Raw genomic sequence first — 17,664 nt, 5'->3', positions numbered from 1 at the left:
TCTTACATTGCTAAATAGCTACATATGAGTTGCAGTGAAGAGTAAGTGACAATAACAGGCAGTAACAAAGTTTAATTCAAGGAATTAAACATCCCATATTAAGATTTTAATAATACCAAAATTTAGACTGTGAACACAACATGTATGAAATCTTCTGTCCTCTTTTAGGGAAGTGGAAAGGAAGAATGAAAGAGTATGTATTGATTGCATATGCATCCATGTTCTGCATGTATTGAATGCTGTAACATCCTGCTGTCATGCTCTGTAGGCCTATGTGAATGTTGTACATTGCTTTTAAACAGCTTTATTCAACTTTGGGAGCTTCAGTTTGAGAGAGGAGTTCCAAGATCATATTGTCTTTCACCTGGATAGTCAAAACAAATCACATTTGAGAAATTGTAACACTAAGAACTAGGCTATTAGGCTTGGAGGATGTTTTTGTTTGTTTTGGTTTGGTTTTTTGACTACATTGCCTTATACATCTGAGTGTTTTATATACTGTTTTACTACTAAAAATATAGATCATGTCACTATTCATATTTTATTTCTGATTACCAACTTTGTTGGGGTATGCCAGAAAACAATTCCTAAATTATATCCATAAGCTAAATAAATGAAGAAGTCCAGATCAAGCTATACATATTGAAAGTGTATGTTCTGCAGCTTTCCTGACTGACTGGTCATAGCAATAGGGTTACACAGGGTTTACTGCAATTCTGCAATTGCAATTGCAATTTATTGGAATTATTTCTTGCAATATTTGCAAGTTTATTCCAGGTGCTCCAGCACTGAAGAAAGGCAGAAGTTATTTCYATAGCTCCTGTTGACTGAGCATTAATGTGCATGCACTCAGCCTCCTTGAACTGTCCCCAGCATTGACACTTGTAGGTCCATCACTTAGTCAACGGGCTACATACTTTAATAAGTATTCCGGATTAAGACTTGTCCTCTGTTATCAACATCCTTCTCCCTGCAGCATGTACAGCGTTCTCTGGTCTTCCATCTCTGTTCTGCAGCTTCAATTATTTATTAGGACTTTGGAGGGAATAGGCAGACTTGTGCGCTCTGGATTATAAAAAAATCCATCTTCATGGAGCAGCCCCACCCTCGTTATTTCTTAGTAACAATCATCCACTTTCATTACCCCAAGCAGAGATGTGCAGAGGTTCTTCCAATTTCAACTAGTCTAGGATTCCATGAAAAATACAGAAGCATTTGGAGGCCTGTGTTCATTCCTCCGTTCCTGTGTAATACTTGATATTTTGTCTTGAACAGATGAATCTATGTGAAATTACAGCTGCTGTTCTCCTCCTATAGTAGCATGGTTAGTTCTGCTCTGGAATGTCAAAGCATATTTCTAACTTAAGATGTATTCTTAGTTCACAACAAGGTTTTAATATTACATCTCAGGTATGAATTGTCCTCTTCTGATCATTTCAGATTCTGACCTTAGTTAACATGATCATAATACTGATTTAAATCAATATCCCTAAATCAGACAGGTGGTACCTTTTAAACCTGCCTGGTATAACAAAATTCTTTCAACATCTAGTCTTATCCTATTTTGCTAAATACTTTCTTTATAGATTGTCTTAGCAGTGAGTTCACTGGAAAATATTTATGTACTGTATTTTTAAATGCCAAAAATACTTAATGAACAACATCCATTACAAAAAAAAATCCTGTGGAGAGTACTTTGTTACAGAACATTATCACATTGCTAATGATTCCTGATAGATAGAGCTAAGGATTCCAGATAAGATTTTATACTTCTCCAATATGTGTGAAGTTGGCTACAGTTTGTATTTATAGTCACATTTTGTTTAACAAATAAACTATTTATATAGTTCTACCTGTATAATTTTAGACTTCAGACAGAATTATTTTTTCCAAAAAAAATAGCAGGGCAAAACTGGATGTTTCCAACCATTTGGATAACTTTCTTGAGTAATCTTCAGGGTTTTTGCGGCTCTAAACATATATTTTTGCGTCTCTGAAGAATAAATTTATACTTGTGAGGTTAACTGTACTTTAGTTAAAGGTTGCTCTGCGCTTCGTGGAAGTGCTGGTCGCAGTCTCACAAATGGACACAAATACACAGCAGAGAACTTTTTTTTGGAAATGAAAGGTTGATTTCAAATTGAGAATTTTGTTTCTTTTAAACTATATCTTATTTTCTCGCCTGCTTATTACAGCTGCTTCCAATTCTTATTTCAGATTTCAGTTATGTTTATTTGGGGTGCAATTGAAACCCATTTAAACACAATAAATAAACAATCACAATTGAAACTCATTTAAACACAATAAATAAACAATAGAAGTACAACCATAGAATGGGATAATTCCGTAGAAATAGTGAAGTTATATTACTTTCAAAGTAGTGTTGCAAGCTTTCTGTTTATTCAGTACTGACTTTCTTCATTCTCTCTTTGTAGAATTCAGTGATTTCTCGGTGGTTGTGTTCAGCTGTGCTCAGCTGGTTGTGTTCAGCTGGTGAATCACAGAATCACAGAATATTCAAGGTTGGAAGGGACCTCTAGAGATCATCTAGTCCAACCTTCCTGCTCAAGCAGGCACACCTACAGCATGTGGCACAGGGCGGCATCCAGGYGGKKTTGGAAGACCTCCAGAGAAGGAGACTCCACARCCTCCCTGGGCAGCCTGTTCCACTGCTCTGTCACCCTCACAGTAAAGAAGTTCCTCCTCACCTGGAGACGGAACTTCCTGTGCTCCAGCTTATGGCCATTACCCCTCGTCCTATTGCTGGCCACCAATGAAAACACCTTGTCCCCTTCCTCCCTGCATAAGGCATTTGGTGCATTGGAATATGCATGAAACCAAAAGTTTCATCAATACAGGCAATTTTGGACAAATTATCATAAATAGAAGAAAATCTTTATATAGAATAGACTTTTTCCTTAAAAATTATACTAATCAAAATTACTTTAGCTGTGTGGTGAGCTGAATTCTTCCTAGGAATATCTCTTGGCAAGCTTCTGTGACTTCTTTTTCAAGTGTTAAAGTTGGGTGAGAAAAGCAGTTAGCTTAAAATCTTCAGGAACTGTAAACTGACATCTGATATGAAAAGAAGTGAAAAATCTCCCTCTTTCTGAGGATGAATTTCCTCAAGTGAAATTTGCCATTTCCTTCTCAACATTGTTTTCAATGAAAGCATTTATTATTTTAAGCTGTACAGTTAGCTTTTCTGCCTTTTGCTGCCAGAAACATCATCTGAACTTATGGCCTCTTACCATGTGTGCTTGTGTTCATCCAAATTGAATCAAATGTCCCCAAAATGTGCTTGTTTTTTTGTAAAAAATAATGGCAAATTGGTTAGCTTCATGTCATGTCCTATGAAGGCTGGTATTTCCAAAATATTCATAAACTGGTTCACATCTTACACCCAGCTAGTGTGACTTGACGTATAAGCATATGAAAGAAGCCAATTTACTTCAAAAAATTAATCTTAAGGTTTGAAATTGAACGCTGAAAATCTTCCTCTTTGGAAAGACTTTGCATTTGTTCAGCGATATAATGTGACCTGTTTGTTGCTAACATTTTTGACATGAAGCATTTGTACTGTTTAGGGGAAACTGCACAAAAACGTTAACTGGAGTCAAAATAGACTTTGTCTATTCTGTAAAGATTTTTTTTTTTTTTAAAGTACCTTGGAAAGGTTCTTTTCTTTGCTATAAGGAAATGCATAGTGGTTAAATGCAAAAGAAATACAGGTATTGGAGAGTACGCAGCTTGTCTCTGAGATGAATTTACTCAATAAGAAAATCGCTTAACTGCTGCTTTCCTGCTATGTGCAAAATTATGTCTATTATAACAGTATCCAGAGATTGTGGTCAAAGTCACTGCCCTTTATGCATTTTATACAAACATTATCCCATGGCTATTAAAAGTTAGTAATAACTCTGCTTTCATGAAGAGTGCCCAAAACTGTCAAAGCACTTAACAGTCAGATCTCATAATAACTCAATGTGAAGGGTATGTAACATATTCATAGAAGAAGCCAGTGACTAAAGTAGAGACTGTATTACACATGTCTGACTTTGTGGTGTTTCCTGTCACTAGAAGGTCGTGCACATCTTGGCTGATTTAATATTAGTCTATGGGAGTGAGGCCTGCCAACTTGTTCATGTATTCAGTTTATTCTTTTTACAGAGTTACAGTGTAGACTGATAGATCTACTCTCTCCTGAGAACCAACTTGCCACAGGAAGGCTGAAGTGCATTTCTGCCTGAAACAGAATATGGAATGTAGAAAGTTTTACTTTTTTCACTAGGAATTGAAAATGGCTGAACTGAAATGGTTCTGAAAGCTTAAAGAGAAAATAAGTGTTGCAGAATGTGTCCATAAAGCTTATCATTTTGTATTTCCTTGGTTTAGTTTGATTTGAATGTCTGTCATTAGATCACTGCTAATTTTAAAAGTAGAATTTAGTATGTTATTTATTAAAAAATATACAGGATAGTTTGTAGTCATTAAGACAGGTCCACCCTATGGTAGTACTCCTTGGAAATTCAGGTTAGCATGTATAAGCTATCTTTTATAGTGCATTAAAATGAATTTCATTCATAAGACATACCAGTGTAATGTGACTAGCAGCAGCAGCAGAAGTGAATTATTATGAGTACAAAGAAAACAGATTCTGTTTTGACATCATAAACTAATATGCCACTAGGTACTGGTGAAGGTGAAGGTTGCTTTAGAGTTGATTCTTTTGTAGATAATGGCTGGTAGAAATACTGTTTGAAGGTATCTACATCAGCATGCTCTGATCTTGAAAGTTGTTCACTTGACAACATCAGCAACTGCTAGAGTAATCCGCATTTGGGATATAGCACTTACGCTATATGGGTATGTAACAGTGGGAACAACAAGGTACAACCTTACAGCAGAGTACAACCCTTCTCCTTGCATATATTGCTTTCTCTTAGACTGTAGGTATATAAGAGTATAGTGCCATTTCTGATTTTCTGCTGGAATAATTTGAAAAGTATTGTACAAGTATAATTATACCACTCAGTAGGCAAATTTCCTCTTTTTTTTTTTTTTTTCCTGCTGCTTATGTGCCAAAAGTTGAGATAGGGAAGGTGGTAAATAGTCAACTACTCCCTAGGAAAATCTTGCCTTGGAGCACAAGGCAAGTCTTCTCAGTTTTTGCTCAGGAATGCAGGTATTTCTGGTAGCATTTCTCCAAGCTTAACTTATTTTCCTGCTTTTTTACTTTGCTATCACCCCTTCCGTTTCAGCTAGGCTTTCCTCCTCCTTCACTGCCTAAGTAATGTTTGAGCTCAGATGTTGCATGTATGTCCTGTTGTATTCAACCTCTTTGCTATGCTTAAGTCAAGAGGAAGTACCAAATTCTCTGTGCAGGGGTGTTTTATTCAGTGGCTAGAATATTTTGGGGTGATAAGTGAAGGAAGCATACCTGAAGATCACAAAGATAGGATAACCTATCTTTGGCATTCATGGAATCATGCATCTTTTTGTATGAATTAGAGGTTGATTACTTTCTCAGATAAATGGCAAGTCTATACTAATTACTTTTTATTTTTGTTTACAGATGCAGAGCCACGGTATTTAATTTCAGTAAGACCAGCACGCAACTCAAATAACAAGAAATCTTGCTCAGGTATTTTACCATGACTGCATCTCTTTCTCCAAGTGATTGAAAACAGAGTCTTGCTTTTGTGGGGCTTCTCAGGAAAGATGTTTGTGACTGACTCAATGCCCAAATGCTATGAATGGGTAGGTAAAGTATAGGCCTGGATTTCCAAGTCAGAAATGAGTTACGTATGTGATGATCAAGTAGAGTGAAGATTGTTTTGAAAAAAGCTCATATAGATCAGAATTAATTTTTAAGTTACTATTATTTGGTGTTTAAAGGTGTCACCAGTGTATGTGGAAAAAATCAACATGGAAAAGTTTACCATGTTTTATTTTGCAAAATAATGATCTGATGGCTTAAACTTCAATAATGTGAATTCTTTTCAAACTGTCATTTAAGTTTTGTCATCCCTGAACATTTTAGTGTTCTTTATTCCTAAAGAGAAATGACAATTTTTTTCTTGGTGTGTATATATATATGTAAACGAATACTAAGTTTGCTAGTGTAATTTGCTGAGGAAAGGGAAATTCTTATAGCTTAAATTATGCGTAACAGAATAGAAAACTGAGATTGATTCTTTTTGCTTTAAAGAACTAGTGACATGACTTTAACATTGACATTAACGCTGTTAGACCTTTTATTGCTTAGGATCATGGAACTGCTGCAAAGAATAATCAATTTGTATTTATGCATTTATATTTTCAGATCTTTCTATGAATTTTGCTCTAATTCCTGGTAATCACTTGGAATTAATTATTCCTCCCTTACAGGCAAATATAAAAAAAAATATGTTTAGATGCCCCTAGAAAAGGTCTTGAAAAATGATTTACCTTTCACATAAAACTTTTTATATAAAAGGGCAGTATTTGAAGATTATTAATTCTGCTTCTGTTGTGGAATATTAGAATTTTTTTTAAATGGTGGGTCTGACTTTTTTTTATGGCCTCTAGGCCATTTACAATTATCTATTTACACATTTACAATTATCATTTACAATTACCCCAATAAATGTGACCTCTCGTGGACTGGAATTATTAGCTTTGTTCTCCTGCGACATTTGTTAATACTTTAATTCATTGCCTATGATTCAGCCTGCACAGTGAATGCTCTTTCTTTTCTTTTATAGCTTGAAGATAATAAAAGCATATCTATTTCTGAGACTAAAGTTGCACAAAATTACTAGTATTCAATGAAATAATACCTCCTTCTTGCCAAATTAGAAAGATATTAAGTTAGGAAAATAAGTGAATTTTTAGGAAACATTTGAAAGGCAAATACAAAATCTGGGGCAGGGCTGCAGACAAGTCTATGTACAAAGATCAGAGCTACAACGAGGTAAGAGATCACARTTGAATTATAGCCAAAAGCCTTGGGAACACTTGTTTCAAGCAGGAACAAAAAACCTTTTAAACTCTCAGCTTAGTTTTGATAGGGAACTTGAATTATAGCCCCTTGCATATTAGGTGACTACCTTAGACATGAAGTTATTGGCTGTTTTCATTAATATAAGCAATTAAGTATTAATTGGGTCAGACGGGGGTCCAATTCTATACCTCACTGACTTTTAATCCACCATTAAAACTGGAAATCAATAAATTGAATAGCTCAGTGGAGAGACAGAATGACTAAAGGTCTGAAAATTCTTCCACTCTTTTCTAGCAAAAGACTTTGCAAGATTGATCTTTTAAGCTTAGGGGAGTGATAGAATCCATAAATTTTTTATGAAAGACTTGATCACAATCTACAGAAATGGACTTGGAAAAGAAGATTCTGACAACTGTCTTTTTAGTCCGTCAGGCAAAGGCATAAGAACAGCTGTTGGTTTAGTGCTAACTAGATATAAGGCAGATATTTTCAATAGCCAGTCAAGTTGAACTGGAAAATATACTAAGGATTATGATAGTGAGTCACTGCAATTTTGTGAAGATCGGTTACATTTCTAAAAGATATACTGTAGTTCAAATAAAAATTAATATAGGTGAGCTGTGTGTTTTGTTTTCATAGAGATCAAAATAGATGATAATGTGGGCACTTTCTATTTTTATGGTGTATAAATCATTAGAGTCTCTAACTGGGAATTAATGGAAAGATTATATGTTGGTCATGAAGGGGAAGGTATAAAGAGTTCAAGTTAGATGAGAACTTGACTTTTCCTTAAAACTCATGTATTTTCCATGTTTCTTCTGAAAGTGATTAAGAAAAGGATTTCACTGTAGACAGATTTGCCAAATAATTTCTTGAGTGAACTGTTTGTTTTAGCTTTTTTGTTTAACAATGGACAAAGAGGATAGGAACAAGCCTAGGAAACAAGAAAATTATTTGTACTTTTGCCCTCATAAAAGTATCATATGTTCCACAGTGTTTTACATTGTCAGGCGTCTTTGTGAGAGGAGGAGGGGTGGGTATTTTTGTTATTGTTGTTGTCATGCTCTGCATAAATACAYGGTAAAACACCCACACAGACAGTGGGTCCAGCTGCACACGCGTTGCTTGGGAATGCAGCTCAGACTTTCATCAGGGCTTGTTAAGTAGAGAATTATTAGGGTCAAGAGGCATGGAAAGAGACTTAGATTGGTTTCACAACAGTGAATCAAATGTTTGGGAATTTTTGGCCTCCTGTGCATTACTTTCTTTCAGTAGAGGTATAGATCATAGTTCAAGCTTGTGAACTGATATAAAGAATATATGTTTATCTTAAATAAAAATCATCTCTCACACAGCAAAATTTCTACTTGGGCTTGCAGTAGCCCACAAACTTCATATTGGCAAACTTCATATTTCCAGCCACTAGCATTTAAACCTTACTCAAAATTTCATCCTCCATGTGAAGGATGCTTGTGCTAATTCCTGAAGAGCAAAGTTAATTTAAATAAAATGCAAATGCGGAACATTTTGAGATTTGGCTGAAGGAAAGCAGGCTATTGGATACAGACACRGACTCGGATCTTTCTACAATTTAGAGAATTTTTGTAGTTTTTATTCAACTCTTGTTGAAAAGTTGGATGACAATTTATCCAACTGTATGGATGACAATTCAAACTGTATGATTTGTTTGTGGACATAGTTATAGTGCTATTAACAACACTGCCAAGATGATCTAACTTCTCTGCCACAGGGAAAGAGAAACTGTCTCAAATTCGGAATTATGTGTAATGCTTCTTGTGTTGCAGTCCAAGATAGAATATTAGGGTTAGACTGTATCTACCTTATACTAAGTATATCCAAAAAATTTAAACAAACTTTGAATTTCAAAAATTAGGTTTTATTGGGAACATAATATAAAAAAAAGAACTTCTGGAAATAGAGAAAACAATAAGACAAAATAGAAACACAGAGTTTTTCAAACAGATCTCCCTCCTGTCCACCAAATAAGAGTGAGATAGCTTTAGGTTTACCTTGAATTCACAGGTTTGGGAGTAAAGACTTTCACTGCCTTCACAAGTTGAAATACATGTTGTGCAGGTTCAGAATCAACTTTGGGAAAGTCTTTCTATTTTTTTTTTTTTTTTCCTGAGGTTTGATTATGATTTCTACTTTTCTAGTCAGTTTCCTAATATGGTCCTCATGGAGCTTGCTAGCTGTGTCCTCCCTTTCTTTCTTCCTCCTTCATTCTGCACTTCACTCGCTTTCAAGGAAGGAATACTCCTGCTTCCAGATATTTCACTTGCTTCATCATGAAGCCAACAAACAGATCACAGATCCTCTCTCTCAGCTCTTGCATTTAAAATCTTACAGTAGAAACAATAAGTGTGAAAAAGTGTGAGTCTCTTTTCACTTGTACATTTTCCTTCAAATTTAAAAGAGTAGATCTTCATTTCTTTCATTATCCAACTGCAAATATTTTACCCTACATAATGCAAGAGTGAGAAACTTATTTGTAATTGAAACGGTCTGTTTCTTATGTAGGTCGGAGCAAGACTCAAAAGCCTCTGCAGCTGGTAGTTGGGACCTTGACCCCAACCTCTGTCTTCCTCTCTTGGGGCATCCTAGTCAACCCTCAACATGACTGGACAGCAACAAGTAGCTGCGCTAGTGACAGGTAACATAGCAGAGAACATTTATTTTTTATCATGGTCATGTTTTAATTCAGCATTTCAAGCTTGAAGGTGTGAAGGTATCTGCAACAAAACATTGAATTCAGAGTGTGAAAATTCTGAATAAAAAGTGAGTTTTCTTCTGCACTTAAATTAATGCTAAACAAGTACTTGTTTTGAGTGTGAATTCGGGCAGGGGCTTAAATGCTGAAGTACAACTCTTGCTATTTTACTCTAYATCCTCGGCTCTTCTCAAACTAGAGGCAGTGGATTTACCTTCATTTGTGTTTGTATTAATCAAAGAAACTTTGTTGAATCATAGGAAATGTTTTGACTTAAAGCTGGCCAAGTTAGGAGTAAAGTCAGTCTCTGGCCATGTTTTGATGGTATTTTGTTTTTGTTTCCTGTGATTGGCCCTTATCACTGCACCATTTTCCTTCTATTATAGTAAAATTTTCATAAGTCTTTTTTTTTTAACAAGATCTTTTCTACTATAAAAAATTTATGTTACTGTTTGTCTTACTGTAATTATTTAACRATAGATGTGGCAGGTGGGAAACTTGGGAAAGCTCACCAAGTAGCAGTTCCTAGAGAAGTCAGAATGCTGGATAGCTTCTCAATGGAGTGTRCCATGATGCTCTAGACAACTATTGGCAAATGAGTGAAACTAATTTTCTGGGATTGTTAAAGTTGTTAATATTTATATTTTTCCTACTCTGACATTTTGTTTCTCTCTTTGTATTCTTCTCTTAACGGCAGTGTTTTTGTTGTTTTTTTATTTACGTAATATGAAGCTCCATTCAAATGTGCAAAATTTTGTAAAACCTATGGATAATCTTTGTTCACCATTTTTCTAATCTTTTTTATTGTTTTCCTTTCTCGTTGTTCAGGATGCATATATACCCACGTTCTCACCATCATCTTTTGCTTTATTTATCATCTTTTGTGTTATTAAGAATACTTTCTTTGGAATTAATAACAAAACTCTATTCATAGGAGGCAAGAAATGTCAAACAGTTCATGATGCAAAGCTCATTCTGTTGCTTCAGTAAAACAATTACAATATAGTTGTTTATTGCAAACATGTAGCATTCATTTGTACAAAATGTTCTTTAAGAAACTCCAATTGAGGAATTTTATCCATGCCATTTTTAAGCAAACCATCTTCAGTTATTTTCATACAACTTGCCAGAAATGCAGAGCATGAGTCGATAAAATGCTGAACATTTTCTGTAAGACAATCCCAAATCTTCTTTACTTGTTAGAATCAATGATAGCCACTGTGATTGGGGTGGAGACAGGGTAAATTTTAGAGCCTCCTTGAAGTTGCCGTCATCTCTAGTCACAGTTTAGCAATCAAATTAAAAAATAAATAAATAAATAAATGAGCCAAACAACAACAACAACAACAATTTAGTTTTATGTAAGAAATAGCAATTTAGTAACACCAGAAAGGTTTTACTAACTTTCTCAGCATCTTTTACTTTCCTATACCTATATGAGGTATCYAATGGAGAATGTTAAAGTTCTCTTTTATATGTTCCAAAAAAAAGAAATTGTTTTCTTTCTCTTCCACATTTCAGGATTCAATCAACCATTAATGGAAATACCTGTCATAATATACACACTAGAAGGTATATTTACTGTCCATCTAGGTCTTAATAAAAAAAAAGAAAAGAAAAAAAAAAAAAAAAGAGAGAGAGAGAGTCTGCTATCATGTAGTCTTTTCTTGGCCTTACCTATGGTTACAACAACTCCCAAAACAGAGCAGAGTCTTAACAGGACTTCAGTTGCTTGTCAAAGGGGAGGAAGGATCAGAAAACGCATGAATTCTCTGCAAGACAGTCTGTATATTTTACTGGATAAAGTGATCTGAATTTTAAAACAAGCAATCTTCAAATACATGTGCAATATAAATAGTAAATCTGAAGGCAGACTATTTTCATGCAGCATATTTAAATCAAGAATTGACAGTTTGGCATTTACATTACTTACGCTATAAGGATCTTAATTCATATTTACATTTTGTGCAGGTTTTTCTAATTCTAAATCTGCTCCCCCACTCCTAAAAGGAAAATTTAAAAAATAAATAAAGAGAAGAAAAAAGAAAAAATCCATACTTATGTTACACAGCACATAGAAGCAGGGTTTTTAAAATTCCAAATTCAGTCAGCTGCGTGCATTCCATTTTGGGCATATCAACAAGTCTGTGTCACTGTGCAGCTGACAACTTAATCACAGTTTGTGTTTCGGATATCATAGAAAATGGATTTTAAACTTAGCMGAATTCATTAAGGAAAACATACTGCAGCATATGAGCTTTTGGAATTTCAGATGCTTTTGAGTTACTGCTGTGGGACAGTTGGCAGAAAGTCAAGTTTAAACACAGGAAAATTTGATTGGTTGTCAGTCTATCCTTCTTTGGAGCCTCTAATTCTTCAATTCAACTAAGTAATTTTACTTAAAGAAGTCAAAGAAGTGACTTGTAAAGATCATGTAGAAATGAAAATTGCATTAGCAAATGCTTTGCAAACTTAACTGTAGCCATCAAGGATGTGTCTCTTTCTTTGTTCTTTCATCTGTTCATGACTTACTTTCAATTAAATTTGGCAACAAAAGGGAAATGGTATGCTTAATGCTATGTGTCAATTTGTGAAATACTAGACATCTCAAAAATCATAGTKGAAATCATTTCCACATTTCCTTTCTAACACAAAATGTTATGCTATGCATCTAATAATAACTAAATATGAACAAACAAGCATATATGTATGTGAATAGTCTCTTTAAAAGTCTGATTACATTCATATTCACAAAAATGTAATAAGTTTTATAATCTTTTATCTATGACAACATAAAATCACAGATTAGAAATGTTGCTGTATCTCCAAGGCTTAATTGTTTGTTTACTGCTATGTGTGTCTAAAATAGTCATGATTAATTTGTTTGGAGTTTTGGAATGGAACAGGTTCCAAAGAACTCATAGTATTTATACAAACTGACTTAATCTGGAAATCTCATAAAACCATCTGTCTCACACGTTTTCCAGGATTTAATTGTTTCGACCCAAATATTTGACTGTACTAGAAAAGAATTTGGTTAACAGTTAGAGAAATGACGGTGACATTTTTGGCAAGAGAATGYCATTTATACTGATGCATGAAAACTCAACGTTTTGCTGGTCTAGCCTACAATTTTGCTACTCAAAGAAGGGAGTGGGATTTCCATTAATTTCCAAACCAAAAATGTGAGCAACAACTTTAATGTGGCAGTCATCATATTTTGCTCTCTTATGTAATAGGAAGCAGAGTTTCAGCTGTCTATCCTGCTTGTGGATAGCAAAAAAAAAAAAAAAAAAAAAAAAAAAAGAGAGAGAAAATAGTAAACTTTATGTTTTTTTTGCTCTGGGGCTAAAAGTCAATCAGGTAACATATAGCTTAGTTATAAATCTTTGGAGAAAATGAGAAAAAAAAAAAAAAAAAAAAAAAAAAGAGAGAGAGAGAAAAAGAAAAATTACTATGAACCAAATATAGAAACAAGTATAGAAAGAGTAGAAGTGCCGTTTCACTTAGCATTTTGCTGGTCAGATTTAACAAGGAATCTTTAAAAAGGAATTCTTTAATAACAAAACATCTCATTCCTAAATTCATTGTCTGTAAAGAAATGATGTTATTTCTCCAGAAGTGTATATTGGTGTACAATTTGGACATTTATGGTATTCAGAGTTGCTTTGCAGATCGCTAACTTGAACTTTGATTTCCTTCTATTGAAATGGATTGCAGAAGTTCTGTCATCACAGTCAGATTTTTTAACACCAGTTGTGGCAAGTTGCCACTGAAATAGCTGCATCCTTGGTTAAGTTTTTACAGGCTTGGAAAACTAGGCAGCGAAGCACATTTCTCCTGTTCTCCATGTGTCTGTTTCTAGCRGTACAGTTTGGCATATCTGCAATAGTCTCCCTGTCAGTTTTTTTTATAGCCTTTTGAAATTCAGAGAAAGATGATTTCTAACTTGGAGTTGTTTTCCTGGTATTTTACATCATATTATTGAGAAGGAATTTGCAGGTGTCCAGATATGTTCACAACCAGAACACTCTCTATATGCAGTAGAGGCAAATAGGGCAGCCACTCAAGACTCTTTAGATGAAACAGAATTTTGGGGGTGGAGGGAGTTATGCTCTTTTCTGATGCAGCTCTTGAATTTGAATCTTGTAGAACTGAAATTAGTAAAAATATTTTCTTGCCACCAAATAGTTACTTGATAATTATCCCATTTGAAAAAGGTAAGAAAACTTAAGGATAAACATAAAAGAAAAAAGACTTTGTTTTTCAGATAAGCTGGGAAGAAAATGTCCAGGTTTTATTACTGCATCGTATTTTTAAATCTGTCTATACTTATTCTAAGTCTCTTCCAAAAGACTATACAGAGTGCAGAAAGGTTCATTTGTGCTTCAGATGGGATTTATTTATTTGTGGCAGAAATTTCAAGTAACTTCTTAGTTTATATTTATGTCTCTGTTGTTATGCATGAAGAGGCTAAGAGAATAGAGAAGAGGAACTGCTTGTCATGTTAACATTGCCAATAATTTATTGTAAAATCATTCTTTGTCAGTCTAGCTTGTAGCTAGATCATATATTGCTTGACATATGAAGTGTGAGTAGACCACAGAAATAAAGACGTGGATTAATTGTTTCTTTATTGTACAGTTCCAGGAATCTCAAAGACGAGAGAGGATATTTATTACTGATTCTATTTATTCTCTTTTCAAGCCTTACTTTGCGAAATGCACATATGCAAATGGAGCCCATCTAGCAAAGGAAACTATTCACCATCACTTCAAAAAAAGACTGCTATTATATATGTTAGGGCCTGGCGCTGRTGTGGTAATAACTAGTAAAATCTTGTCTTGCTTTGCTTTTAAACTTGTCACTAAATATATCCTCTGATACATTTCTTCTGAATGTTTAGAGGAAGAAAAAACAACATTGGGTTTMGAAGGAGGGAAAGGTAGCAAACAAATTTAAGTGAAAACAATAAATATTTCTATACATTTGAAAATGTATGAAGAGTTACATATTTTCTACTCAGGTCTCTTGGAGTGATAAAGACATAAATTATGTTTCTAAGAAACTATTCCAGCCCTCAGGGAGGTACTGTCATGCCCATGGATGATTTTAATCATTACTGAAAAGCAAATCTATTTTTTAATAGATGTTACCATGTTTTGAATGTAAAATAGTACAGCAAATGAAGAGAGTCATGAGTTAACAGAGACATTCATTTTGTCATCTAGAGAATTACTATTTAGTAGATTCAATAATCTCTCTCTTGTATAGATAAGCCAAGCTCAAATTTCTGAACTGTTACTAATAAAACAGAGAACTGGTAGTTTTGGAGTGGAGAAAATAAATTTGACTTTACTTTTATCTCATAACTGTCAAAGAATATATTTTGCAATACTGCTACTTGCCTCACCTTGGACTGTCTTTTAATAGCAAAGTAGAAATTTCCCTTTCGTCTTACACTAATACTCTCTTCTATAAACTGCTCAGTGTTGGCAACTTAGTTAAACGACATATTGGTTGTTTTCTCTGGATCTTCTCTCCTTCATCTACATATATTTTCCTATGTAATATCTGGATTAAATCTCCCAAAGCAAATTGAGAATTTTTTTTTTCTTTTTTGCTGCTGAATTACTCTTAGGTATGGATTGTGAAAATAAAGCTTCAGAACTTTGTTTGATTTATAGTGTTAGTTCTCYTGCAGTTATTAGTTCAGTGGGGAAAATATAATTTTCTGGAATTCATCATTTTTCWGCTGATGCAAATGTGACAAGGATAAGAACAATGGATGGATTTGATTTCTGATATATGTAACAATTTCCAGTAACACTCTGGAAAAGTTGCCTGACCTTGCCAATTTTTTTTTCTTTTTGTACAAAAAAAAATTTTTTCGGCAGCCGTACAGGATGTACATTGAAGATGAGACACTGTAGCAGGTGGTGGAGCCCTTGTGCCATAACTTTCATCATTAACCTTGTGTTCCTTTCTAGTCACTAGCATTGCAGCCATGCTTTTCAGGATAGTGCTGCTTGATGACATTAGGCAATTTGTATAGTTTTTTTAATTTTAATTTCGTAACGTGTTCATATTCCTCACGTCACGGATTTTAAACTGCCAAAGCTAACATTGTGATTTAGTCTTTTGTTTTAAATGTGAAAAACAATTGAGCAATGTATTGCATAAATGTCAGCTATTAGTCTTTTTCCCTTGCAAATATTTTTGGACTAATTTTAGGGGAAACACCTTACTCTGGCCATATATAAAAGACTTTAAGAAAGTGTTTGAGGCTTCCTGACTAATTGGCTGATGATTGCATTGTGTAGCTCTGGCATATGTCGGATTATCGTAGAAACTACTTGCAGGATGAGCAAGTTTGTGGTCAGAACCACACATGCTTGTTCGCAAACCATACGAATAATGAGAATGTCATTTTTTTTCCTTAATAAAATACACTTGCTGCTGCGATTTGTAGAACTGTGAGTTACATATGCTTATACACATGCATACAAAAACACCTCTTTTCATGTGCTTGTTTTTGTCAAACAGGTTCTATACGGTTCGCTACAGAGAAAAGGATAAAGAGAAGAATTGGGTTTTTCAGCTTTGTCCTGTTACAGAGACAGTAGTGGACAATCTGAAGCCAAACACACTTTATGAATTTGGAGTAAAAGACAACGTAGAGGATAGTATTTGGAGCAAGACTTTAAATCACAAGACAGTTCTGTCTAGTAAGTATTTAGCAATGATTAATAGATACTCAGTTTGACAGCTTTTCTATTAGTATAATATTACTTAAAATAAACTACTATCATTTTTTCCTTGTTTGAAAACCATTCCTATGCCTTAACCAATTTTACGGTTTTAGGTATTGATGAAACTAGAAATAGTGTGTATTTGAAAAACTACCACCTACTCTTTTGGCAAACACTCTCTTCTCATTGCAAATAGCAGGGGATCTGCTACAGATTGAAAGGCAAGATTTCACCAGAAAGTAATGGTGATCAGTTTAGATACAGGTAATGTGGTGTTTGTGTGTTGTTCCCTGTGACCAAGCTTCCTTCTTCAGGCTTGCACGGTAAGATCACAGTTAATTTGAGTTGGTAGAAAGAGCTGTCCTTGCCTGAACCCTATTTTATATCTGCTGGTTAAGTGCAAGCTGGTTAAAAGCTGAACGGAGCCTAACCTATCCAGCATTCATCACAGTGGACCCCATACTCAGGAGCAATAAAAGTAAAAATTGAATTTTGACTTGGAACGTGACTTTCTTCATTTTAAAGTATATAAATAACTAGAAAGAACCCTTTGTGATTCTGCTAAAAAAATCAGTTTGAAGTTAATTTTTTTTTATCAAGGAATTCTACAAAAAGTGTTTGTATCTATRATCTCTCACGTATGTCATTGATTGGATTTTCATGGAGAAAGCATTGTAGCATCTCCAGCTGTTCTCAATCTTATTTCAAGATTTTTTATCTAAAGCTCCAGGGCAGCGTGCATGCAAAGTGGCATCAAAGTATTCACCAAAAARGCCACATAGTGCTCAAAAGCTTACTGCTGTCATGGAGGAATTCCCTCTTAGGAGAGAGGCTTAACTGAGCTTGTCTGGTCTTGAGCATTTACATAAAGAAATTTCTGAGCAAGATTTTTGTCAGAAGATAATATTAACTATCATCCTCAGTATTTTAAGCTTGACTAGAAAAAAGAAAGGCAAGTCTCATAAAAGAGCCTTATTCATGTGAGATTTCTGAAATTTGGGTTGGGCCTCAGTTTCAAGCTATAGCTCAGTATGCTCAAGGGGAGGGAAGAGAGCTGTAGATTGGCTTTTGTAGCATGTGAGCTACAAAAGCCCTCATGTAGTGTAAATCCCACTGGCCTTCAACATAAACCAAAATGCTGTAACTCCAAAGTATCTGCCTAGCCCCCTTAGAGTCGTGGAAGCAATCCAGAATGA

General features: G+C 34.6%; 1 protein-coding gene across 1 annotated transcript in view; it reads left to right on the top strand.

Moving 5' to 3' along the window:
- ABI3BP (ABI family member 3 binding protein) overlaps window positions 1-17,664 on the top strand; it is a 152,218-nt gene that overhangs the window by 25,506 nt on the left and 109,048 nt on the right. Inside the window, exons 3-6 of the mRNA XM_026035896.1 lie at window positions 5,576-5,644; window positions 9,527-9,659; window positions 15,650-15,652; window positions 16,263-16,444. Coding sequence (XP_025891681.1) covers window positions 5,576-5,644; window positions 9,527-9,659; window positions 15,650-15,652; window positions 16,263-16,444 — 387 coding nt within the window. The remainder of the gene's footprint in view (window positions 1-5,575; window positions 5,645-9,526; window positions 9,660-15,649; window positions 15,653-16,262; window positions 16,445-17,664) is intronic.

Source organism: Nothoprocta perdicaria, unplaced genomic scaffold (assembly GCF_003342845.1).
Source record: "Nothoprocta perdicaria isolate Ctin4 unplaced genomic scaffold, notPer1 scaffold_169, whole genome shotgun sequence".
In the NCBI taxonomy this organism is placed as follows: Eukaryota; Metazoa; Chordata; class Aves; order Tinamiformes; family Tinamidae; genus Nothoprocta; species Nothoprocta perdicaria.
This window is presented reverse-complemented; position numbering and strand designations above follow the sequence as displayed.